General features: G+C 43.7%; 1 protein-coding gene across 2 annotated transcripts in view; it reads right to left on the minus strand.

The window, feature by feature from the left end:
- ano7 (anoctamin 7) overlaps positions 1–27783 on the minus strand; it is a 53149-nt gene that overhangs the window by 11966 nt on the left and 13400 nt on the right. Inside the window, exons 2-14 of one of the 2 annotated variants that reach the window (XM_067365587.1) lie at positions 27397–27551; positions 27042–27099; positions 26559–26707; positions 16937–17044; positions 16711–16847; positions 12465–12522; positions 12130–12240; positions 11577–11742; positions 2558–2648; positions 2365–2461; positions 2106–2249; positions 1830–1967; positions 1646–1744 (exon numbers count right to left, since the gene is read on the minus strand). In XM_067365587.1, coding sequence (XP_067221688.1) covers positions 1646–1744; positions 1830–1967; positions 2106–2249; positions 2365–2461; positions 2558–2648; positions 11577–11742; positions 12130–12240; positions 12465–12522; positions 16711–16847; positions 16937–17044; positions 26559–26707; positions 27042–27099; positions 27397–27486 — 1446 coding nt within the window. In that variant the 5' untranslated portion in view covers positions 27487–27551. Of the gene's footprint in view, positions 1–1645; positions 1745–1829; positions 1968–2105; positions 2250–2364; positions 2462–2557; positions 2649–11576; positions 11743–12129; positions 12241–12464; positions 12523–16710; positions 16848–16936; positions 17045–26558; positions 26708–27041; positions 27100–27396; positions 27600–27783 lie in introns of those variants that run through there. The other variant, XM_067365588.1, reaches the window with a different exon arrangement.

Below are 27783 nucleotides of genomic sequence, written 5' to 3' on the forward strand. Positions count from 1 at the left end.
TAGCAACTAATTAAGTTAATTGATATCAGGTCTGTAACAAAATTAGCTACAAAAAGGATTTTTGTAGGCAGAGTCTCTCAGAAGTAAAGATGGGCAGAGCTGTGAAAGAGTGTGTAAAAAGATTGTGGAATACTTTAAAAACATTGTTCCTCAACGTCAAATTCCAAAGGCTTTGCAAATGTCATCATCTACAGTGCATAACATCATCAAAAGATTCAGAGAAACTGGAGAAATCTCTGTGCGTAAGGGACAATGCCGAAAACCTGTGGTCTTTGGACCCTCAGGCGACACTGCATCACTCATCGGCATGATTGTGTCAATGACATTACTAAATGGGCCTAGGAATATTTCCAGAAAGCACTGTCAGTAAACACAATCCGCCGTGCCATCTGCAGATGCCAACTAAAGCTCTATCATGAACAAAAGGAAGCCATATGTGAACATGGTCCAGAAGCGCCATTGTGTCCTGTGGGCCAAGGCTCATTTAAAATGGACCGTTTCAAAGTGGAAAATTGTTCTATGGTCAGACGAGTCCAAATTTGACATTCTTGTTGGAAATCACAGACACCGTATCCTCCGGGCTAAAGAGAAGGGAGACCTTCCAGCATGTTATCAGCATTCAGTTCAAAAGCCAGCATCTCTGATGGTATGGGGGTGCATAAGTGTATATGGTATGGGCAGCTTGCATGTTTTGGAAGGCACTATGAATGCTGAAAGGTATATAATGTATTTAGAGCAAAACATGCTCCCCTCCAGACAACGTCTATTTCAGGGAAGGCCTTGTGTATTTCAGCAGGACAATGCAAAACCACATACTGCAGCTATTACAACAGCATGGATTCGTCGTAGAAGAGTCCAGGTGCTGAATTGGCCTGCCTGCAGTCCAGATCTACCACCTATAGAGAACATTTGGCGCATCATTAAATGAAAAATACGCCAAAGACGACCACAAACTCTTCAGCAGCTGGAAACCTATATCAGGCAAGAATGGGACCAAATTCCAACACCAAAAGTCCAGAAACTCATAACCTCGATGCCCAGACATCTTCAAACCCAACATTTCCGGGGTTGTATGTTGGTTTGCTGTTTTCTTTTGCTCCTAAGGGTTTTTTCCAACATGTATTAGTTTTTGTTTCTTTTTGTAAATGAATATGTTTTGCCGACATTATGTGAACGTTAAAGAAACATTTTATTTTATCATTTTGCAAACATTATGGGAACATCTTTACAAGTTTCAATAGAAATTAAATTAAATTTTAGTTTACCATGCTTGTCAGTACATTGAGTACATTTTAATCACATTTCAAAGACAATAGAAGTAATTATGAAATTGCATATAAAGATAAGTCCTACTGAAGTTGATCTAAAAGCACTCTCAAGTTCAGCTAATTTCCTAACTATAAACTGAAATTAACATGCAATTAAGTGTTTGGAAACATTATATTCAGTTAGAATTAATTCTATTCTTTCCATATTTTTGTGTACTTCTCAAGTTTACTTTTTTTCACAAGGCTAATGTAAATTTAAATGCAAATATATCTGATCCAAGAGATTTTAAAACTGTCTCAGCAACAATCACTTGACAGTCTTTACTCATTATGAAAATAGTATGGTCAGGTATCGAAAGGAATAGAAAGAAACTTACTGAAAATATGAAGAAGGCATTCTGAGATCTGTATATAATGATGCTTAGGATGGACCGATACATGATGATGCCCATTAGGAATATCAAAACGATGGCAATCTGCAAGCACAAAAAGGAAAATTCAACCATGATGATAATGATTTAGAAAAGATTTCTCAACAGAGATGGAAATCCATTAACTAACCATCATAATGACGACCATGTTGCCAGTTATAGTACGACTCAGTCTTTGAGTCTCTGGAAAATAGGGCTCCTCAGCACCAGTCACAGGATTACGAACCGTCAGGGGTGCCAATGCTGTAAATTCTGGTCTTGGTCTCTCCTAATATCAGAATGGAAATATTATGGAAAGCAATGGAGGCAAATCATTGTATTGTTATTATTCTATTAGCCAAAATGCCTTAGGCCTGAAGACTAGTACATATTAAAGTTTTAGACACACTGTAATAAACTTAATCACCTCTATTTCTTCAAATTCGGAACAGTCCCATCGGTGGGAGAGTATGGAGCTTGTGCGCTTCCAGTACTCCAGGAAGGTGACCGCCCACAGAGACATGAATATACTGAAGAACACAGTTCCTCCATTGTCAAATAGTAAGCCTGCCTATCGCAAATTTATGAACAAGTGTTTTGAGTACAAAATGTGATAGCTAGTTCACAGAGAATGTGAAAACGCTATAAAATGATTTTAAAACTTGGTGACCTTGTAGAAATGTCACCTTATAAGTATAGCAGATGCTGGAGAGGTTCCAGTAGCTGCAGATGTTGCATAGTGGACACATGACAAAGGTGTTGCCACTGGAGCACAGCTCTTCTCTGTGGAAAAGATATCAGCACAGACCACAGGGTCAAGGGTCAGGATCAGTGCTTGGTCATCAACATTTTGCATTGTACGTGTGTGATAATACTTACGCTGGAACATCGGTGACCATCAGCCAGATACCAAACAGAAATATAATAAAGCCCACCACTGCTGCTGGTAATAACCAGCCTGTGTAGAAACCTACAGACAAGAGAAATGAGGACAGAAAGTTAGTCATAAGCTGCCGTCCCTAATCACAGGCTGCATCTTTCGAAGGCCGATTGTGCGGTGTGACGAAGGGTGTCCTACTTCGAAGGCTCCTTCAAATGCGACCTCGAAATGTGTCCTTTGTTTCCCGGGATATGAAGGATACAACAGATGAATTCTTTGCAGCCTAGCCTATCACAGAATTCATTGCACACCAATGATGACAGGATTTTTTGAGAGAAGTTGCCAGATTACTCTTTTAAAGGCAAGTATTGGGTTTCAACCTACTTGAATATCTAATAATATTAAAAAAATATATTTATTTTAAGTGGTTCAAATGTTAATATATCTTACTGATGTGTGGTTTTATATCGTTATTCTCTTTATTATGTACATAAATAGAACAAGGTGGACATATTTAGACAGGTTGTGAACCCGGTTTTGTTTTAAGACAGTTGATTATAACTTTCGAAAAAGTCCAGTACAAACATCACAGTTGATAGTTGACAAGAACAATCCTCCATATTCTAGACCATCCCATTTAAAGGGATAGTTCACCCAAAAAGGAAAATGATCCCATGATTTACTCACCCTTAAGCCATCCTAGCCTAAGTGTATATGACTATCTTTAGTTATATTATATTATAAAATATCCTGGCTCATCCAAGCTTTATAATGTGAGTGAATGGCTACAGGGGGTTAATAAAGGCCTTCTGAAGCGAAGCGATGGGTTTTTGTAAGAAAATATCCATATTTAAAACTTTATAAACTATAATAACTGCCTTCCAGTAACAGCCAAAGTCGAATTGCAGTAGAAGAGTGACTTCTGAAGTGATGTATGATGTAGATGTAGGAGTTTCGTAAGTTCCTCACGGTTCCTACAAATAGGCCTGGACAACAAACTCAAGCTCCTCTTCTTATATCGAAACCCTCCAACATTTCTCTTTAAAAATTCTCATTTTAGACTTCTAATCCGTCACTGGTGGGGTTTTTTTTTTTTGTTTTTTTTTTTTTTTGCTCTCTCCTCTGCACTTCTGCGTTCGTCAATACGTCATGCGTCAGGTCAGAGGTCACTCTTCCACCAGAACTAGACTCGCGTAAGGCCATTACTGGAAGCCAGTTATTACTTTAATAAAGTTTTTTTTTTTTCACAAATATGCATCACTTTACTTCAGAAGGCCTTTATTAACCCCCTGGAGTCATATGGATTACTTTTATGATGAATGGAGGCACTTTTTTGGGTTTCAAAATTTCGAGTGCCATTCACTCACATCAAAAAGCTTGGAAGAGCCAGGATATTTTTTAATATAACTTCGATTGTGTTTGACTGAAAGACACTGCTAGGATGGCTTGAAGGTGATTTTTGGGTGAACTATCCCTTTAATAATGCTAAGTCCTTTGAAGGATGCAGCCTCTGAATTGACACATAGCTATATTGATGGAAATGTCAGACTGTTGTAGTTGACTAAGCTTGAATGCAAAATGTGTTACTTTTTTTTTATTTTTTTTATTTAGTCCTATTATTAATTGGGGACACTTGATATCCAACAATGTTTTTGATCAGCCTGCACTGACACCATTGTATGTGAACTGAACTGAGCTGGACGATGACATTACTATTTTCTCCAGAGCTGCTGTATAGATAAATGAACTTAATTAATAACTAATGATTTTTACAATGGAATGAATCAATACTGAATTTACTTAAGCTGGACAATGAAACTATTTTCTTCTAGAGTTGCTTTACAGACAAAATTATGTTCCCTCTATCACTGTAAAGCTGCTTTGACACAACTTACATTGTAAAAAAGTGCTATATAAATAATTAAGTGTTATTAGGACATTAAGTAAAATTAGGACAAAGAACAAAACAACCAAGTAAAACGTGACGAGAACTGATAAATAACTGAAAGAAACAGGGAGCTTAAAAAGAACAAACAAACCAATCACCTAAATGAATCACAGGTGTAAACAACATCACACAATGAGTAACCAAGGAAACAAACTCAAACACAGGAAACAGAACGTCTCGGTTACATAGGTAACCCTCGTTCCCTGAAGGAGGGAACGGAGACGTACGTCGGACAGACCGACGAATAGGAATCTCGCTAGAGAGGCCAATCTACTTCGAGTGTAACTAAACGAGCCAATGCACATTGGCATGCAATCATATGCATCAGCTGCTTACCTCGCAGCGCGGGTATATAATGAGCAGCAGGTGCGTTGCATCTTCAGGTTTTCGCTGAGGAGCCGAACCGAGCAGGCGGCAGCATCAGCAGGACAACGCCTGTGGCGACGGGACGTACGTCTCCGTTCCCTCCTTCAGGGAACGAGGGTTACCTATGTAACCGAGACGTTCCCATTCAGTCGGTCACGTTCGACGTACGTCGGACAGACCGACGAATAGGAATCCCTACCAAAGTGCCACAGGAGCTGCCCTCTTCCAGCGCTCTGTCATGAGCCACCTGAACCCCCTTGCCTAAGGACGGTGGGACCAGGCTCACGCAGAGAGGGTCGATCACTGTTGTTCCCAAAACCCACTCAGTGCGACAATTGGATAACGCTGGGAAAGCGTAGCCTTACATGCGATAAGGAACGCTGCGGAAGCCATATCCTTCCCCGAAGGAGTTATATGGATAAGTACATATGGACTAACCTTGTAGGTTGTACAACATATGGAAGAACTGGGGTGACTCCACTCGATGAGAGATGGGTTCTCCCAGAGGGAAAGACACGGGCTTCGTTTAGGAGTAGCCGTGGAAAAAGCCATATGGGATCCCCGTAGGGTCACACATATGGAACCCAGCCTAAATCCGGTTCTCAAGGATACAACGGAGTATAGGCCTGGCGCCAGACGCTCCGCCACGTCGGCTGTCGAAGGGTAACTGGAGGACTCAACAGGGTCTGCCCGTAGGGACTCTCTGGAGAATAGAATGCGCATGTAGCGCAGCAAGCCGACACTAAGCCGGGGCCTCTCCGTGCCTCTGACCTGAGGCGAGAACACGGGAGGAGACCGGCTCGACACGAAGGCTATAGTATCTAGCGAACGTGTTAGGTGTCGCCCAGCCTGCAGCTCTACAAATGTCTGTTAGCGAGGCGCCACGAGCCAGCGCCCAGGAGGATGCCACACCTCTCGTGGAGTGGGCATGCAACCTGAGCGGGCAGGGCACGCCCTGAGCTTGGTAAGCCAGGGCGATGGCATCCACTATCCAGTGGGCCATCCTCTGCTTGGAGACAGCCTTTCCCTTCTGCTGGCCTCCGTAACAGACAAAGAGCTGGTCTGAGGTCCTGAAGCTTCGAGTTCTGTCTAAGTACAGTCGCAAGGCGCGAACTGGACAGAGCAAAGCCAGGGCTGGGTCTGCCTCCTCCGAGGGCAGCGCTTGCAGGCTCACTACCTGGTCCCTGAAGGGAGTGGTAGGAACCTTGGGCATGTAGCCAGGCCGGGGTCTCAGTGCCACGTGGCTGTCACCCGGCCCGAACTCTAGGCACAATTCGTCGACCGAAAATGACTGCAGGTCCCCTATCCTCTTGATGGAGGCCAATGCCACCAGCAGCAAAGTCTTCATAGAGAGAATCTTTAAGTCTGCTGACAGCAAAGGCTCAAAGGGAGCAATCTGGAGTGCTCTGAGCACCAGAGTAAGGTCCCAAGAGGGTATGGAGGGGGGACGAGGAGGATTTAACCGTCTCGCCCCCCTAAGGAACCTGATGACCAGGTCGTGCTGACCAACAGATTTGCCATCTATGTGGTCGTGGTAAGCGGATATGGCTTACCATATCCGCTCGACTCCGATCAAGCATCTTCGGGGGTCTTCTCGGCGAGAAGAACACCACTCGACGAACAGGTTCCACTTCGAGGCGTAAGCACGTCTCGTAGACAGTGCACGTGCCGAAGTGATGGTGTTAAGTACCTCAGGGGGTAAGTCACCTAGAACCTCCGTGTCCCGTCCAGGGACCAGACATGGAGTTTCCAGAGGTCTGGACGCGGGTGCCAAAGAGTGCCCCGTCTCTGAGAGAGGAGGTCCTTCCTCAGAGGGATGGGCCAGGGAGGGGCTGTCGCGAGGAGTGAGAGTTCTGGGAACCAGGTCCGGTTGGGCCAGTAAGGCGCAACTAACAAGACCTGCTCCTCGTCCTCCCTGATTTTGCACAGGGTCTGTGCAAGTAGGCTCACTGGGGGAAACGCATATTTGCGCAGGCCCCGGGGCCAGCTGTGAGCCAGTGCATCTGTCCCGAGTGTTCCCTCGGTCAGAGAGTAAAACAACTGGCAGTGGGAGGTTTCTGGTGAGGCAAACAGGTCTACCTGAGCCTCTCCGAACTCTCTCCAGATCAGCTGAACCACCTGGGGGTGGAGTCGCCACTCTCCGGGCAGCGCAGCTCGTGATAGCTCGTCGGCCACACGGTTGAGCACACCGGGGACATGAATGGCGCGAAGCGACCTCAGATGCTTCCGACTCCACAGGAGGAGATGGCGGGCGAGTTGCGACATGCGACGGGAGCATAGACCACCTTGGCGGTTGATGTACGCAACGGTCGCAGTGTTGTCCGTACGGACCAGTACATGCTTGTCGCGAAGCAGGCCTTTGAGGCGGCTCAGCGCAAAGCGTACTGCCAGCAACTCGAGGCAATTGATGTGCCAATGCAGATGGGGTCCCGTCCAAACCCCTGATACTGCATGCCCGTTGTACGTGGCACCCCAGCCGGTGGCAGAAGCATCTGTGAACACCACAGCATGCCGGGACACCTGTTCTAGGGGCACTCCTGCCCGAAGAAACAAGGGGTCCGACCACGGGCTGAAGGTACGGCGGCACTCCTGAGTGATTGGCACCCGGAACGTGCCGCGTTGCCACGCCCATATCTGGACTCGGCCGTGAAGCCAGTGCTGAAGCGGTCTCATATGAAGCAGACCGAGCGGTGTTACAGCCGCTGCAGCCGCCATATGCCCCAGGAGCCTCTGAAAAAACTTCAGTGGGACCGCTGTCCTGCCATTGAACGTATTCAGGCAGTTCAACACCGACCGAGCACGTTCCTCTGTGAGGCGTGCTACCCGTTCGACCGAATCCAACTCCATACCGAAAAAAGAGATCCTCTGCACTGGGGCGAGTTTGCTCTTCTCCCAGTTGACCTGAAGCCCCAACTGGCTGAGGTGCCTGAGCACTAAGTCCCTGTGTTCGCACAACTGATCCCGAGACTGTGCTAGAATGAGCCAGTCGTCCAGGTAGTTGAGAATGCGAACACCCTGTTCTCTCATGGGAACAAGGGCTCCCTCCATGACTTTCGTGAAGACGCGGGGAGACAGGGCCAGCCCGAAGGGTAAGACTCTGTACTGATATGCTCGACCTTCGAAAGCGAATCTCAGGAATGGCCTGTGTCGCGGAAGAATCGAAACATGAAAGTACGCGTCCTTCAGGTCGATCGCTGCAAACCAATCTTGGGGACGGATGCACTCGAAAATGCGTTTCTGCGTAAGCATTTTGATGGGTAGCTTGTGAAGGCTCCGATTCAAAACTCGCAGGTCCAAGATCGGTCGTAACCCGCCGCTTTTCTTGGGTACAATGAAGTAGGGGCTGTAGAACCCTGACCTCAAATTGGCTGGAGGGACCGGCTCTATCGCGTCCTTCGCCAGTAGGACTGCGATCTCCGCACGCAGAACAGGGGCATCGACATCTTTCACTGAAGTGAAGAGGACGCCCCTGAACTTGGGGGGACGCCGGGCGAACTAAATCGCATAGCCGAGCCTGATGGTCCGGAGGAGCCAGCGAGACGGACTGGGGAGCGCTAGCCAGGCTCCCAGAGACCGCACCAGCGGCACCAAGGGGACCACCGGCGTACCCGCCGCGGGGCAGCGAGGTGGAACGCAGGGACGCGGCCCGGGAGGCTCTCTGTGTGAGGCGGCCCGAAGCGGGGTCACAGTGCGCTGTGCAACACTTACCTGCTTCCACGGGTGGACAGAGGGAGCAGTCGAGGATTTGCTTACCTGCTGCTCGCTGCTGTCCGCTGGTGACAGAAGAGGTGGATGAGAGTGGTGAGGTTCTAGCCCTCCCACTGCTCTCCGAGCCCTCTTCGGACCCGGAGATAAAGGAAACTGCTCTTTTATTGAAAATTTGGGTACCGCTGGTTGTTGAGCCAGCGGCGGAACAAAAGGAAACAACAAAAGATTCTCCACCCGGCCCTCCTCCGGGGGAAGGAGCGGTGCAGTCACCACCTCCTGAAGAGCAGTCCCCTCCATCTCCGGGTCGCCCGTCCTAGGGCCGCTTGGACTTGGCCTTGCCACCCTTCTTCTTGGGGGGTGGCTGGACGGGATGGGCACCCCGCCCGCGACCGGCTCCACGGCGCCGCTTGGATGGAGGCTGCTGCTGCTGGGGCACGGGAGCGGGGGCGGCTGCAGGGGGGCGCCCTCGGCGACGGGTAGTCTGAGGTGCCGCCGGCGGTGGAGGTGCAGCAGCTGACCGCCTCGGCAGGATGTGACTGATGGCCTCAGACTGCCTTTGTACAGCCGAGAACTGTTGGGCAAAGTTCTCGACCGCGTCGCCGAAAAGGCCAGTCTGGGACACGGGGGAATTAAGAAACCTGACCTTGTCGGTATCCCTCATGTCCGCAAGACACAGCCAGAGATGGCGTTCCTGGACCACCATAGTGGACATCGCACGACCCACTGACCGCGCCGTAACCTTCGTCGCTCGAAGCGCGAGGTCCGTCGCGGCACGAAGTTCCTGGAGAACTTGTGGATCATGACCACCCTCGTGCAGGTCCCTCAGTGCCTTGGCCTGATGGACCTGCAACAACGCCATAGCGTGTAAGGCAGAGGCAGCTTCCCCACAGGCCTGATAAGCCTTGCCGGTAAGATCCGACGAGCACTTACAGGCCCGGGAAGGGAGAGACGGCTCCCCCCGCCAGGTGGAGTTAGGGCACAGTTGCATAGCAACGGCCCGTTCCACAGGGGGTATGCGCGTGTAACCCTTCGCTGCCCCGCCATCAAGGGTGGTGAGGGAGGAGGACCCACCGACACGGTTTCGGGCAGTAAAAGGTGCCGTCCACGTGCCTGTGAGCTCCTCATGCACCTCCGGGAAGAAGGGCACTGGGGTGGGGGGCTGAGAACCAGCCCTGGCCACCCCGAGATACCAGTCATCCAACCTCGAGGGTTCGGGACACGGTGGAGGATTCCACATGAGCCCGACCCTGTTGGCGGCCCGGGAAAGCATAGCCATCATTTCCGGGTCCGTGTCGGGCACAGTTGTCACCCCCGAAGGAGGCAACTGCGCCGACTCATCCTCCCCAGAAGTATCAGGCTCACCCTCCGATGCAGTGATCGACATCCGGTCGTCTGGGGGAGCTCCGAAGGAAACGGATGGTACACACCTCTGGGGTGGTCCACCACGTTCCGCGGGCAGCTCTACTGGCTGCGGAGCGCACGAGGGGGGAGGGTTCCTAGGGGGTTGGTTCCCCGAAGGAAGCGCGCTCACCGTTATCCTCAAGTCACCAGCCCCGCCGCTCGCAGCAACCCTCTGAGGAGGATTGGAGCGAGGCGTCGGGACCGGGACTCCACCCCTTTGCAGAAAGTGGAGTCTCGACCGCAACTCCGCGATGGTCATCTTCCCACAATGGGTACATGACTCATCCACAAACGCTGCCTCAGCGTGCCTTAAGCCCAAGCACGCGATACAGCGCTGGTGACCATCCCGAGGCGCCAGGTAACGACTGCATCCAGAAACACACAAGTAGAACGACATCTTTAAAAAGACGCGAACTACTCGTGTTAGCTCTTTCAAGGACTGACTCTTTTAGGTGCTGAAGCACGCAGGGGAATAGCCGCTGCAGCACAGACAGGGAATGTGCAGCCTGTCGTGTGCACTCTCCTTGAAGGCGCTCCTCTTACCAGCTGTAACAACAGCTTTTTAGCGCTCTAGGCGCACCGTTTCACCAGCCGTGAGAACGGCCTTCACGCTGATTACAGCTTTGCTCAATCAAACAAAAGGCAAAAACAAAAACAAAAGGAGAATCGGCCCCCCTGCTGCACTGTCCGCCTGCACCTCGCAACAAAGAGACGTCTTGAAGAGAGACTCGTTCACCACACTCGCTTTCAGTAGCTGTCTTCATGGAAGGTTTGGCTCCGAAGCGAAAAGCTGAAGATGCAACGCACCTGCTGCTCATTATATACCCGCGCTGCGAGGTAAGCAGCTGATGCATATGATTGCATGCCAATGTGCATTGGCTCGTTTAGTTACACTCGAAGTAGATTGGCCTCTCTAGCGAGATTCCTATTCGTCGGTCTGTCCGACGTACGTCGAACGTGACCGACTGAATGGGAACTAAACACGAGCAAAACCATGCACCCAAACAGAAAAAAAAAAAAAAAAAATGATTATCTCTTACATATTCAGTATTTATGCAATCATCTACTTATTTTTAGCTTTAATTAAAACACTTTACAATAGTCTCATTAGTTAACAGTAGTTAATGTGTTATCTAACATTAACTAACAGTGAGCAACTAATTTTTTACAGTAGTTATTAATCTTTGTTAACATTAGATAGCAAACATACAACTGTTTATTGTTAGTTCATGTTAGCTCCATCAAATAATATTAACAGAAACAGCTTTTGATTTTAATAATGTATTAGTAAATGTTGAAATTCTGAAAGATTAATAAATGATTTAGATGTATTTTTTATTGTTAGCTCATGTTAACTAATGTAAACAAATGAAACCTTATTGTAAAGTGTTTCGGCATTAATTAACACAAATTTGGTTGACTTAAAAAAACTAAAGTTTAAATGATAGATAGATAGATAGATAGATAGATAGATAGATAGATAGATAGATAGATAGATAGATAGATAGATAGATAGATAGATAGATAGATAGAGAAAATAAAACATGTTTCCATTTTTATGCCTTGGAATTGGCTAAATGTAAGTTCAGTCATACCCAACCATGCAAAGTAGAGCGCTATCTTCTCGCCAAAGTATTCGCGAATGTGATCCAGAGGTTGGTACTTCCTCCAGCAAGCCCAGCGAGCCCAGTAGTGATGCAGAATCTGTCTCATGTTGAGAGACTGTGGATCTACTGGATTCTTTGGCATCTCAAATGGGCCCTAATGAGAAGAACACAAATCATTGCCTGTCCAAAATCAACATGAAATTGTGCTTGCAAACCCATTTTGCATATTTGCATTAATTGGATTGTGAAAAGTGGGAATTATATGGCAAAATATTAATAATAATAATAATTGTTGTGGAGGGGTTGAAAAATAAGACGTTTCTTGGTGTCAGATAAAAGAGGAAAGTTATTTCACGTAGAGCAAGTTGTTTGATTCTGAGGAAAGTTTATGAAGATGCATTAAGAGTGTAACTTAAGTCAAAATTGATTTCATGTTGACTTTGCGTATCACTACATGCAGATGTAAACAAAAAGAAATATGCAAATAAGAAGTGTGTTTGTTAAGGTAATATTCAGATATTATGTAAGAGACTTACTGTACCTCATGTAAAGGAAAAGCAGCAGTGAGAACATTCTCACTAACCAGCCTGCCGATTCCAACTTCCCCTCTCTTCAGCGCTCCATATGGAGTCCTGGCTAATATCTCATATAGCTTTAGAACAAGGACAGAGAGATTACAGAAAACTGGCAGATTAGTTACTATATGAGAAACATGATGGTAAATATTATGTCTATAGAACAGACATTAAAATGCACTAAACATTGTTTTCTACAACAGATGTCAGTATAAAGCCCAAGACCTTTCACATTAATTAGCCAAATAAATAAATTCCTTAGCACACCTTTAATTTTCAAAAACAAGCTCTCAAAACTCACTATCTGGTGCCTCTGTGTCGTCTTGAAAAAAGTGTCCTTGTTTTCATGACCAAGAAACCTAAAAGCAGCATTAAAGATTAGTGTAAGATAAAGTAAATATGCATTTCATAAAAGTAATTACATGTAAAAGCTTGATTCAAAATGATAAACGATAAAAATATTCAGTTCACAAGTGATATTTACATACAACATCATGTCTCATATTTAAGCTCTGTACTATACTGAAACAAGTAAACTTAAAAAAAAATCACAAGGGCAAAATTGTTGGTTGTGGTGAAAATGACACCATAACTAAGGGCCAGTTTTTATTTTTGTAAAAAAATAAAGAAAGAAAAGAAAAGAAAAAAAAATCATCACTCAATAAATATTGTAAATACTATTATATCAATCTTATTATGTTATATTATATTAGATTACATATTATATGATATATAATAAAATTCGTTTTATTAAATAAAAACAGTTTTAATATAATTTAAACCCTAGGGGAACAAAAAGTTGTTTGTAAGTGTCAATATATGGGTCAGACAGTCCATCTGACAGAGCAAGCACTTTGCATAAGTTCGTATTGGGAGTGTGTGTGATGTGTTTGTCTTTAAGGAGGTGCTGCCTCTCTGCAAACACTAAAGTGTATGAACTGCAAGTTACATGACAGGCTCAGATCCTCTTCGTTAAGCACACAGGGTTTGGATACATGTTTACAGTTCACTATTTTTTTTTTTAACTCACTTCCTTCACAAACCACCAACTTGTTAAAATGTGTAAGGTGCATACAGGGCCGGCGAACTAGGCGGTTGCCTAGGGCGACAAATATGTTGGGGGCGCGGGCGCCCTCTAGGGTCGCCGTTACGTTAGGTGCGCAGTTGATGAAGAAAATGAAGCGGTCTAATAAACCCTCCGGTGCACAGGGACGAAAACGGAGAAAGATAAAAGGAAAACCCAGTATAGAGGTAAATCTTCTCATCTCAGCCATTAAGGTGTTAAATGAAATAAATGTGCTTAGTATTGTGCATCATCACCTTGAACTAGCGGTTAAACGGATTGTTGTTGATCCGTGATCCGTTCGGATCACGCCCCACGGTTCGGGACGCATGTGATTCACGGATCATTTGCAAGTTTCACCGCAATTGAGTGAACAGGTTATAATTTGAACGTGTTTTGTTTTGCTATTTCACACATTAAACTATTCCAGCGCTAGAAGAGGAAAAAGAGGATTTAATTCGGTATCGCACGCAGGTGTTATCGGTACGCGCAGACGCGCATACAAGGCTCGCGCGCACAGAGAGCTAGAAAGAGAGAGAGAGGCGCGTTCCAGATAGCTCTTAAACCCTAAATTAATTTCTCTTTCGCGTCCTCAATGCACTTGGATGGTCACATACACGCATTATGTCAGTCAAAATAATAAAATAATAAAGTATTCTCGAAAACACATTCGGTTATGTCTTAATTGAACGAGGTGAGAAATCGGAATCGGATGTGTATATTGGATGTGCGCGTGCATGGAGTCTTACTCTTAAAGTGACAGCAACCTAAAAATACCTGCGGTTGTCTGTCATGTCAAACAACAAAACAAAGCTTTAACAAAGATTAATCTATATTACATTACATTTAAACAGTGAACAGTTTCATTTTATATTTAATTATTACATTTCTGTACACGAATTAATACTACAGTTAGAACTCATATTTTATTTGTAACTTTATGTTGCATTTATCTATGCTTGTAGTTGGTGTATAGTATTTGTCCTTTGGGGGGAGGGGGGCTAGGGCAATCTCGCCTAGGGCAACCAAAGGGCTAGAGCCGGCCCTGGGTGCATAAGTAGACCTGTCAATAGCCTTGTTTCCATCCATGCATTTTTATGCAAATGTTGGGATATTACTTAAAAAACACTGGATGGAAACACACATGAAATTTCATAAGAGTCACAGTCTTCCCTAGTTCCAGCAACTTTTTATTACTGTATTACTGATACTTTGCACAAGTTTCACAGAAAGTGAAGTTTCTATCCATGTTTCTATCCATGTATTTTTATGCAAATTTTGGGGTATTGCATAAAAAAAAAAAAAAAACAGCTGAGGGAAATGCAAGATGTGCATAAAATCTTAAAATGTGCATAAAAAACGTATGTGCTCAATTTATGCAATCAATTAAGAATGCATGCGCATAAATGATGGAATCACATGTACCGAATAACTTCCTGGATGTGCAATTATTATGTAGGGCAAAACTGCTGCAACTTTTTAATATCTTAAAATTAAAAAACAGCATTGAGGGTAACATGCAAGTAATGTAATGCAAGTAACAAGTAATGTGCATTGCATAATCAGATTACATTTTTTGATGTAATGAGTAAAGTGACACATTACTAATTTACACATTAACCCTCTGGAGTCTGAGGCTGATTTGGGGCTTGGAGAAGTTTTGACATGCCCTGACATTTGTGCTTTTTTCAGTTGTTCATAAACATATTAATGACAAAAGTCATTACACTGTATTCAGCACAAACTAGGCTACCATAATATGCGAGGAACATGTATGTACATGTTTGTATTTTTGAAGGAATAATGTTTATGTGTGGTTATTGAAAAAAAAAAAAAAAAACTTAAGTCACTGAAATAAGGCCAAAATAAGTATATTAAATCTGTGTTCACAAGACTTCTGGTTATTGGAGTTTATAGACTAGAGTTTTTGCTTATGATTTATGTAAAAATTATGCTGACTACTCTTTCATATAAAACAATAGAGAGATTTAAATTTTGTAAGACACTTTTTGTCAAGAAACACAGTATGCATGGAGGCGTGAATCTGCATGCATAATGGGCCATTTACACCTGAGAAGACAAAATAATCGCATTATAATGACCTGAAATGACTTGCATATTAATGAGGCCTTTCAGTTAGGTAGGATGTGAAAAAAAAACAGCTCATCATAAACAGCAATACTGTGAAATATTATTACAATTTAAAATAATGGTATTCTATTATATTCTTTAAAATATAATGTATTTCTGTGATGCAAAGTGTCTGAACAATTATGTTACCTCTATGGCATTTCATATAGGCTTTTAGCTTAAAAGCATGCACATTTGGAGAAATATTGATGGATTCTTATATATTTATGTCAATTTTTTATAATTTTTTTTATTGTCATCAATATGAGTGCTGGATACTGTGTTTTCAGTTCATACTTGCAGCCGGAGGACGCTATCTGTGCACATTTAGTCCACAAATTATTCTAAAGAAGAAGAGGACATTTTAGGAATGGTGTTTTTAATTCATACTTGCAGCCGGAGGGCGCTCTCTGTACACCTTTAAGCCACAAATTCATATAAAGAAGAAAATGAACAAGGAACTAACTGCATGTCTTCTAGATATCGCTAACCATAGCTTTACCATCCAAATAAACACTTTTCAAGACAATAAATACATGATTGAGACGATGAATGCATGTATTGACTGAATTTGCCTCTGAATAACGCTGGCTCCGTGGGCATGGCCGCATTAGCGGATAATGAGCTGAATCACGGACTTCTGACATGGCTCTCTTTTCATACAGATTATATAAACACAGAATGTTTTTTTTTTATTTGACTTACACGATTTAAAACCTGACATTTCAACGTTTCTTTAGACGTAAGTGTCATTTTTTTTGTCATTAGTATTCATAAGTTACATTTCTTTTTCTGAGAACTATCAGATTGGAGTTCCTTCAGAGGGAGAGGAGAGATCACGCATCATGTTAGTTTTCTTTATTTTACAAAAAGCACAACATTGTGTTTTAACTCTGAGTGTACACAAATAAAAGAAGACATTCTATAGTTTCAATTGATATATTACTTATGTCTCTATGACAAGAAATGACAGAGTATTTTAAGTCTGTTTTGCTGCAATGTGAAAAAAAATCCTTCAAAACGCGCCGGCGCGTTTTCAGACTTCAGAGAGTTAATATTTGAATTGTTACTTTAAAAAAAAATAAAAAAAAATGCACATTACTTTTCAATTTAATTTATTTGCATAAACATTTTTTAAACTATTGCATTAAAATTCTCTCTCTTCTCCATAACGTAGTCTCTTAGACATGAGTTACTGCACTATACACTTGCAAAACCCAGGTGCGAGAAAGTAACACAAAAGTAATGTAATGCATTACTTTCCATAAAAAGTAAATAAGAAATGTAATTAGTTACTTTTTAGGGAGTAATATTACCCAAACGAGTAATATTTATATGTAGTATGGATCAGTACCTCTCTAGTTTATTGGTGCGGAACTGGCAGGTATAGTAGTCTGGTGGAAGGTTGGGCACATCTTGTGCCATTACGTTTGGGATGTGCAGTTTTTCTAGGATGTTCTCAGACCAGTTTGATATTGGAGTTGTCACAACCTTAAATCACCCAAAAGAGAAGAACAGTTAAGATATATTGATTATATGTACACTTTACTTTGCGATATAAAAGATCAGTTATGCTTTACCTGTAATGGCACTCGAAGACTGATCTCCTCAGCATAATAACACAGAACATTCCAGGGTGCGCTCAGAAGGACATAAGTAATCTTTGTTTTTCCCTGTAGGACCTCTTTCTGAGACACATTTACAGTAGGGGAAAGATATTACATCAGAAGTTGTACTTTCAGATAATCTGTTTCATATGTGTGTTTATATTCAGTTAAACATGGAGATATTTTGAAATATATCAGTGCTTTTCCATACAATATAAATGAATGGTGTCCAATGTTGCTCGAAGAGTGCATTGCAAAAACCCTCAAATCACAATCATGGATTCTCCAGATCACATAATTACATTATGTTTAGCCACTATAGGTTCGCAGACAGAGCTAATGATGACATGCAGTGACAACAAGAATGAGATGAAAGAATGAGGGATAAAACATATTGGGGGGACGTGATACAGAGCCAGGATTATCAAATTGTGATCCTTTGGCTTGTGGACTGATTGATTGCTTTGGAAAATTTGGACTAGAAATTTAATGTTCCTGAGCCTCAACTAGACGTTAGGACTGGTTCAACTGATTTGTTGGGAAAAAAGAGGAGATTCTCTGGGGAATGCAATGATGGGCTAGCATTACTGAATCATGGCCTTTTGGGGTTATGGTTTGATTCACTGGTCCAGAAAAAAAAAAGAAAAGAAAAGAAAAAAAAAAACTCCTGGGCAGGGATTTAGAAAGGACTGGGTAAAGACATAAGGGAGGGACACAAAGGAATATTTATTATTATTATTATTGTTGGATTTACCAAGACGGTGGGGGAACATGATACGGGTTAGGATTAGGATTTTTTCCTTTGCGGTTGAACTTTGGAAAGTGCAATGTTGGTTAAGGGGTACAAATACTCCTACAGGAACACACCAAGCCGACGGTCGGTCGTCTGGCAGTTTTTGTTCGTCGGCCGACTAAGTTTTCTCAGTGTGTTCTGCACCGTCAGCTGAAGTTGGTCCTCGTCGCCTTTTTTCCGGCCGATTCGGAATGTTGAATCGGCGTCAGAGCTCGTCGGTACGTCGGGCCACCTGATCATTCTGATTAGCTGTTCAGGTACTGCCACCTGCTGGTTCGGAAAGGCATTTCATCTTGCACAGGCGCAGAACTGACGTGCTACTTGGACGTTGGCTGTCTAGCGTTGGTTTGGTGTGTCAGGGCAACTTTGGACACAGACGCTGCCGACGTGAACCAACCCCGCAGTCTGCTTTCATTGCCACTAGTTCGTCGGCGTCAGCTTGGTGTGTTCCGGCCTTTAGGGGGAAGGGCTTGGTTGAAGCCTGATACTTAGCATCCGCAAGTCCTAGCTTTCATGAATGCAAGCTCTACTTGTGTGACTCAGGATACCTAGTGGTGTTAAAATCATTTCCTGGGTAGGGAGGTAGACGTCCATCTCCTCTGGGTCCACTTGGACAGCACTCAGGGATGGTGGCCTGGGGTTGACAGGCCTTAATTGGAACTCAGTCTTCTATTGGTGATTAGCACTGCTGAAGCAACACTACATTTCTTAATGTAATTGATTATTTCCAGGAGCTCATTGTTTCTACCTTCAATTAAACTGCTAACAGTGATTGTGAATTAATTGCCTAAATTATTACATTATTTGCTAACTGCATTCTTTAAATTGTAATGTTGACATGCATTCTCTGTAAAGCTGCTTTGAAATGATATGTATCGTGAAAAGCGCTATACAAATAAATGTGAATTGAATTTAGTTGAATTTACAGACATAAATCATTTATACAGGAGTAGAGAATTAATGTAGGGGTGGAACTCAACAATGTTGTAATTGTGGGTCCAAATAAAAACTAGGAGACACACACCTAGGTCTGATCCCATAAGGCAGGCCACCTCGCAGGATGGTGTCTAGAGCCGAAACACCCAATGATCCTATGGTACACTACTGATGATTTATCTTTCAAATTTAATTTCTTTCGGAGATTTGAAATTCATTCAAATTCAAATCTCCCTGTTCCTGAACCGAATCCTGAACATACCTTTTACAGGGGATTGGAGTTTGATCTAACCCTAAGGAAGATTACCCTGGTATGAATTTTAAACTAACCCAGTTCCTAAACATAAATATTAAATATACCCCTTACAGGGGATTGGAGCTTAACCCTATAAGGGGGGTAACTCTGGAATGAATTTTAAACTAACCTGGTACACACCAAACACTAGGGGTTTAAGGCTGATTTATACTTATGCGTCGGACCTAAGCCGGAGCCTTTGCGCCGTAGGCTATGCGTCTGTTTTCATTTATACTTCTGCGTTCTTGTCTGTGTCGACGTGCATGCAGACCACTAGGAGGCAGTGTCTGCAATCATGTTGAGTATCAAGGCAAAAGCCGAAGAAGGAGCAGCTTGTCATGTACGTTGTCAGAGAAGCTTACAAATAGAAGCAGCAGAGAAGTGGCAAATAGAAACGGCAGAGAAGCGGCAAATAGCTAACAACTTGTATAGCAGTATGACTGCATTTGTCCCCTAAAATAGAGCACTTTTTCATTCCTATGTAAGTTGTAAACTCTCGCTCTTCTCCGAGTGCTCCGCACCACTTTTTTGACCTGAGGGAGGAGTTCTAATAGACCAATCACAGCACTTGCGGTCCGCATAGAATTGAAGTGTTGTTACATGTTTGAAGAGGTGCGCGTCAGGCTATGTCATAGGCTATGCATGCTACACACAGCTTACGCTGTAGCTATGGTGAAGTATAAATCAGCTTTTAAAGGGTATTTTATTGGGGGATATTGGACACCAAGTATCAATATTTTCAGGGAATGAATGTCGGCTCACAATGCGAGTATTGTGCATAATTTTACCCTACCCACACAGCAGGAGAATCCTATGCAGATCCACATTCGAGTTGCCAAACCCACGTGACTGCCACATTCGTTTTGGCGCCGCTCAGAGAATCAGCTCCGCCTCCGGGTGGCGCCGTAAATTCTACTGTCAATCAGCGAATCCTGAGCGGACCCATGTCGGATCCGCAGACGCGCACGCAACTTTACTGTAACGGTTGTATCAATTTGCAGGTCCCAAATGGACCCGCCGCGGAGGTAAGTTTTTAATCGCGGACGCAGCGTGGAGCCACAGCAGGTCCGCGATCCGCCTTCATTGCGGATCCGTCATTAGACACCGATACGTGTCAGTTCGCGGATACGTTCCGGAAGCCGCGATACCTCCGCGGCCGATCCGCCGGGGAGTTCTTTTGCTGTGAGGGTAAGTTCTGTTCTTTTACTGTGGGAAACATAACTATTTCTTTCAGACTGTAATTTTACAAACAGAGCATTTCTCTTTCACATACGTGCAGTGAGCTGTGTGTTCTCAAGTATTTCTGAACATGGATAAGTTATATGCTTGTGGCAAGGGGGGCGTGGTTCAGCAGCTGCAACTGGAGAGAGAGGGAGGAGTCGTGTCACGCGCGGTGTCTGAGTGGATTAGACGCAAATAATAAACACCTGTCTCTTGTTTCAATAATTGGCGTGGAGAGAGTATTTAACGCCAGAGAAACAGGAGCCTGCGAGAGAGAAAAGGACTACTGGCTGTTTCCCCATTCCTGGATGTCTGTTTGCTGCTGGAGTGAATTACGTTGATTGTTTTTGTGCCTGCCTGCACACTGTATGATGTTTTATAAACGTAGTTCAGGAGGAACAAGTCAAATAAGATACCCAATCATTACATCATCTTAATCATTACGTCATCTCAACCAGCTGTCAACAATCTGTAATCAACGTATCTACCCAATCGGCATGAGTTCAGGCCTGTATATAATCACAGTCAAACTCACCCAAGGATCCTTGACAGTTTCCAGCATTAGGTCCCGCCCTAAGTTGCTATCATGTCCGAAGTCGCGTCCGATGAAGAATCTTTCATCCTCGAGGAATCTTTGCCACAATCCTCTGGCCTTAAGAACAATTTTTCTCCAATCCAACGGCATTATTTCGGAGGGGCGTCAGCCCAGACAAACGGGTCCCTGCATGCCAAAACGCCGAGGCCTGTCACCACGTCCGTATCATCCGCGATATCCTTCTGTGTATTTCCCTACTCTGGCCCATTCAATCATTACTGTCATAGAAAAATGACAATAAGGCAGTCGAGCACCAAGCTCGAATCTCGGGCAATGCCGCCTCTTCCCGCGACGGAACGGGCATTCTTCCAACGCCAGGTCGCCGCAGCAGGCCTTCAGTAAACCCGGAGCCGCGCCGCAGCGCAGATCCAGTTCCCAGCCGGCTCACACTCTCCACTCCATCGGCTCAACCCCGTAAGAAGCACAGTTTAAATCCTTCTCATCATCTTTCCTGAATTTTCAGTCATTCCATCTGGATCAATGTTGATCGGGGGATTGTTTCTCTGACTTATAAATTACTGTGCCGCTTCCTTGCAGTTAAACACGCAAACAGTGGCTCATATATCACGTTCAGTTCGCACGCTGAATCACTATGAAACTCTGAACTTATTGTCATCGCTGTTCTGCGCTTTATCAACAAATCGCTTGGAAACAAAGTAATAGTATGCATTTCTGTAACTTCAACCCACAGCTTCACTATTGAGACGAGGCACAGACTGGTAGGACAAATTCTTAAAATCGTTCTTTTGCTGATGCATTTAAATACATTTTACCGTTCCTATTCATCTGTATGTTCCTCTATATTTAGAACTAGCAGAAATCTGTAACGTAAAGTACGGAAGTAACGTAACGAACCATAGACAAATAACCAGTGAATAAACTGTTATGTTGTATGCTCCTACGCAGTTTGATAAAGCATGGAATTTGATTTGTGTAATTTGAGTACCAGGTCTGGATAAGTATTGGGAAATAGAACTAAAAAGTAAATAAATAAATTTAATTAAAAAAAAAATATATATATATATATATAATTCAAGCAGCGTGTTCATGGTAAATTTAGTGCTTGTTGGACACCATTGAATAAATCCAAGTTGCATATTTTTATTATGCAAAGCTCTCTTTTTACAAGCTAGTCTCTTTTGATCTTTACTAAATGAAGGTGCACGTGACTCAAACCAGCAACAGTTAAAAGAAGAAACTATCATCTAAATCAGTCTGTAGCCTACTTTGCTGTTTGATGATTGTTCAACATCAATCAATTACAGTACAAACTGTAAACGACAGTATGGTATCAAACAATCGTGCCAGAGGTGAATATATGCAGGTTATAAAGCATTTTAGGCTTATTAATAAAAAATCGATTTCTCAGCCTTGCATAGTTTTGCTGAACTCAAACTGAATTTATGGGCTTTAACTTAAATACAGTTAATTTCTAGGCCTCACCACATAAGGAAAAATAGGATCTTTTTTTATTTTTTATGTGTTTCCATCTTCATAGATGGTCCAAACTGTTCTAAACAGGAACTGCTATCTTTGCTCAGCTATCTTCATGATGCGCATAATCCCGCAGGTCGCTTTTTCATCTCCTCTCTCTTGCTTCTTCGATTCATGCACTAGAAGACAGGCGTCAGGCCGCAGTGAGCCTGGGCTGGGCCCCAGATTCCCCACTCTCCTCCTCCCTCCACCTAGCCACACACCGCAGTTTCCCAGGTGCCACACCACATACAGCTCTCTTCGCCCTCTTGGCGAATGCCTTCCCTCCTAGCGTGAGGATGCCTCCGCTAGCAGAGCAAGCTCCGCTGTTTCAGCCATTTCATCCCACTGTCTCTTACCCTATCCATTGTCTGTGGCCTGTAAATGTTAGCGTGAGGATGCCTCTGCTAATAGCGCAGGCCCGGTCATCAGTCTCAAACTCTCTTTTTGTCTTTGGGCTACAGCTCAATCACGGACCTAGCGGCGCAGGCCCAGATGCCATATTTTACTCCCCAGTTTCCCTCTTTTCTACACTTCTTGTTCTTCCCCAGGCTCCAGGGACTGACCCAAGCGTGAGGTTGCCTCCGCTAGCAGCGCAGGCCCAGAGGCCTTATTGGACTCCCAGCTTCCCTCTTTTCTACACTTCTTGTTCCTCCCCAGGCTCCAGGGACTGACCCAAGCGTGAGGTTGCCTCCGCTAGCGGCCTCGGTCCCAGCCATTCCTCCAGCCTGCCTTTCCTGATTTTCTCTTCTCAACATTACTTTATTTATATCATGTAAACAGCATTAAGAACCCCCAAGCTCCCAGCAGACCACTTTTCCAGTAATTTGTTCCCCATAGGAGCAACAACCACAGCTGCTCAATAAGGCCTTTCCCAGCATCAGATTCAAACACTTGGTCACTGGTCATAAGAAGCTTTTAAGAACTACATCAAACTGTTTCCACATTAAAGAAGCCCAACAAACGCTAATCAGCTAGGTTTTCAGCTCCGGCTCATATTCTCACACATACCCACAAGCCATATCAAACTCAACTAATACCATCATTCCAATAAAATGGGAATGATCTCATTGCCAGTGCAGCGATGTCGCCTCGGCTCCCGCAGGAGCTCAATTCTTCTGGCCCTTCTCTCCACTGCCACAGCAGTGATGTCCCCTCGGCTCCCGCAGATAATTTCTTCTGGCTAATTTCTCCACTGCCGCATCAGTGATGTCACCCCAGTTCCCACAGGAGCCCAGCTCTGCCCAAACTCGCCCTCATCCAATGTTGCAAGAAATCTCCCGGTCTTCAAACTAACCCTCTAAACAGATGATTCAAACCACCCAGTCAAATCAGTCAAACTTCAATCTGACACCATGAGTATTGAGCTCCCATAAGAACCTCAGAAACAGTATACATTTTCTATTCTCGTTCAACTATGGCTGGGCTTATCCGTCCGATCGCTGCGAGTATTGAACTCCCGTCGGACTGCGCGAAAGCCCTCCCAGTCGAAAATAGCTAAACGTTTTGCGTTTGTGCCATCAGGGCCTTACCCGTCCATTCGCAGCGAGTATTGAACTCCCGTCGGACGTCGCTAGAGCGCTTACCAATCTAAAATAATTAAAGGTGTACCTCACTGCCAGCAGGGGCTTACCCGTCCGATTGCAGTGAGTATTGAACTCCCGTCGGACGCCATGAGAGCCTCCCAATCCAAAATAACTAACGCTAACCTCACTGTCAGCGGGGGCTTACCCGTCCGATTGCTGCGAGTATTGAACTCCTGTCGGATGCCACAAGAGCCCTTACCAAATATTAACCCCTCTGCCAGCGGGGGGGGGGGGCTTACCCATCCGATCGCAGCGAGTATTGAACTCCCGTCGGACGCCGCTAGAACCCTCCCAATCTAAAATAACTAAACATTCACCCCATGCCAACAGGGGCTTACCCGTCCGATCGCAGTGAGTATTGAACTCCCGTCGGACACCACACGAGCCTCCAATCTAAAATTACTAAACGTCCACCCCACCATCAGCAGGGGGGCTTACCCGTCCAGTCGCAGCGAGTATTGAACTCCTGTTGGACGCTGCTAGAACCCTCCCAATCTAAAATAACTAAACATTCACCCCATGCCAACAGGGGCTTACCCGTCCGATCGCAGTGAGTATTGAACTCCCGTCGGATGCCGCAAGAGCCCCCCAATTACTAAACGTCATCCCCACCGTCAGCTGGGGCTTAGCCATCCGATCGCAGTGAGTATTGAACTCCCGTCGGTTGCCGCAAGAGCCCCCCAATTACTAAACGTCCTCCCCACCGTCAGCTGGGGCTTACTCGTCCGATTGCAGTGAGTATTGAACTCCCGTCGGACACCTAAAGGGGCCCCCTCAGCTGAAGCTACCGTTCTAGTCACCGCAAGTAACGAACTCCCGTCGGATGCCATTCCTTCTCAATGTTCTGGCTGGTGGGGTTTTACCCATCCGATCGCTGCGAGTATTGAACTCCCGTCGGATGCTGCAGACGCCCCCAGCCAAAACATCTAAACCTTATCTTAGTTTGCTGGTCGAAGAGGTTTATATTCATTGGTTTTCTGTGAGTATTGAACTCCCATCAGATAGAACCCTCCCGATCCAGCAGACAGCTTTCTCCTTGCAAACATCAGCCTTATTTCTATATTTTTGGGGGGTTACAGTTCCCGGCTGCTGTCCGTAGCCAACATTTTGCATTTTTGGGGGGGTACTCTGTGTTCGGGCCGATTACCGAGCTCGGAGCCCTCTCCCCGGACAGCACGCCAAATACGTTTACCAATTAATTTACCTGACTAATTTGTAAGTGTGAACTCGTGAATCTGTTATATTATTGTTTTGGTGCAAATAAACAGCCAGTAGTCACCTGCCGACCCTGTCCTCTTCCCTCCTTATTTCCGAACTTTGCCACAATGCTTTTAATACACTGTTAACTCTTTCCCTGCCAGCTTTTTTTTTTTTTTAAAGTTGCCAGCCACTGCCAGCATTTTTTATTATTATTTTCGCAAATAGAGCCTCTGCTTTAAATATGAACAACAATAACAAACATTGTATTCTAGCTTCAAGTATTCTGAATGATTTTTAAAATAGCAACATTTTGAACAAAAAGCTGGGAAAATTGTGTTTTTGTTAAAGATTACATCTGGATCGGATTCAGAACTATGATCAAAATATAGATGAAGCAGATTGTCCTAAACCCCTTCCTGGGACAACATTTCATTCTGTGACATTTGGCAGTTTTGATATTGATATGCTTTTTAATGTTTGATGATCACATTTTTTTATATGTACATAAGCAGTGAATTTATCTCTCGTTTCTGCTTCTTTTTTCCTGTGTTTTGATCTGGAGATTCTATACTCTTTCAGAAGATGGGTAATAGCGCTCCCTTCCGTAAAACAGTGAAAACATGGATTGCCGGAAATTTTTGTCAGTGGCGGAGAAGTATTGTCTCAATAATGGCAGAAAATTCCATCAATGGCATTTTATCTTATTAGATGAAAATATATGTGTTTTCCTTTGGGGACATTTTCAATTGAAAAAAGGTAATAGCAAAATTTTGCAATATGTTATCATGATAATATTGTATCATGGCGATTCCCACCCATGCAAAACAGGATATTGCAACCTAATCTAACCCTAAGGGGAAAGTGGACTAACACATGGTCATAACTATGAATTAACCCTTTAAAAGAGATCTTTTTGAGTCCATCCTTAAGGCCAGGGCGCTTTTGGTAACATTTTATTTTACATTGGCCTTGTTACATTTTACATGTATTTACTATAGTAAATTTTCCCCCGGTTTCAAAGACAAGGCTAAAGCCTAGTCCTAGAATAAAATGCATGTTTGAGCTGTTTTAACTAAAAGCACTTTGCACTGACATATCTTAAAATATGTCATTGCCATTGTTTTGTCTCTAGATTAACACTAGTAATGTTTTTTTTTTTCTAAAAGTTACTTAAATGTCCTAATTGGTAAGGACCTAAGGTATTAGGTAACTAGGTACTAACCCTGAACCTACCCCTAATCCTAACCTTAACCCACGTAGTTACATTATATTACCCAGTATTTTCTTACATAAGTACACTGTATGTACACATAAGTGCACGTACTGTAAAATAAAGTGCAACCAAGTATTCTTTTTAAAAGTATGCTAAAGTGAACTTCTTTTTCTCAAAGCTGTATGCAAATAAACTTTGTATTCAGAACATGGTGGCAACCCAAATATAGACCTTAAACTGAATTTGATGTGCATGTAAATGTTTTCATACTGTAGTTACATACTGTCTCCTGATGAATGCCGGCAGTCTGGAGTCTGGAGAGGAATTCTGTCCTCCATTTCCTGTGTGTATCACGCGAGGAACCAGATGAAAGTTTATCCGATTCTGCCAACTTCAAGGGGTTCACAGATTCCTCCCAAACCAAGACAAAATCTTTCAACAAATTAAAAATTGTTTTCATATTCATCAAATGCATTAAAATTCTAAATGCTTTGATTAAAGGCTAACGTTTTTAGAAATAACAATTAATCATATATTCATAATTTTTGCAATCTACAGATGAATCTCATACAGGCAACACATGAGAAATATTGTTAGTAGAGAAAGTGGGCAAAAAAAAAGACATTTTCTTTAAGAAATCCTTTGGCAAAGTGGCTGTAAAATACATGATTACATAAACTCTCAGAATTGCTGGATTCAAGCAAATCTCATTTACTTTTATAAACACAGAAGTCTTTTCCTTGATGTTCTCCCCCATAATACTCACCAATTCGGGTGACTCCATCACTGAATACATTCTTGTTTTCCTGAGGTGCCGCACATGTCTGTGAATAACATGAACACATCTCCATTATCACTATCAATATGAAGAACTGACATCCATGCGTACAAACCTCAGAGAATGATCTTAACAAGAAAATTCCTTGGAAAAGCCTCTAATGTGTGTCTTATCAGGGATATTAGGGTGGAGTGGTGGAGGGTGAGGGATGCAAGGAAATTTGGCATGTTTGTGTTACATTGTTAAGTGCTAATTAGCTTCCTCTCTTTGTGACCGCTGATGATTTTTGTAAACAAGCTGCATTTTTTTTTTTCCAAACCAGGACAACAGGCAATCCTAGTACCTCCATGCTTCCGTAGGTTTGTTCAGGCTGGTCCGAGAGGGCGATCAGCGTGGCATTGTCCTCCACTAAATTCTTCTTCCTTTTCATCATTACCCAAATAGAGCTGGTTTACCTCTGTGTTGTCCTACCGCAAATCTGAAAATGTTCTGTCCAAGCTGCAATGAACATGATGCAATGATTCAGTAATTGTATGGCAATAAAGAATATAACAAAAATACAGACTCTAGCATGTGCAAGTACTAGTCAAAAGTTTGGAAAAATGTATATTTTTGTGGAAACTGTGATAATTCTTTGATGAATAGAAAGTTCAAAAGAACAGCATTTATTTGAATTAGAAATCTTTTGGAACATTTTAAATGTCTTTACTGTCACATTTGGTGACAGGTG

The sequence above is a fragment of the Chanodichthys erythropterus genome, chromosome 17 (genome assembly GCF_024489055.1).
Source record: "Chanodichthys erythropterus isolate Z2021 chromosome 17, ASM2448905v1, whole genome shotgun sequence".
Taxonomy (NCBI): domain Eukaryota; kingdom Metazoa; phylum Chordata; class Actinopteri; order Cypriniformes; family Xenocyprididae; genus Chanodichthys; species Chanodichthys erythropterus.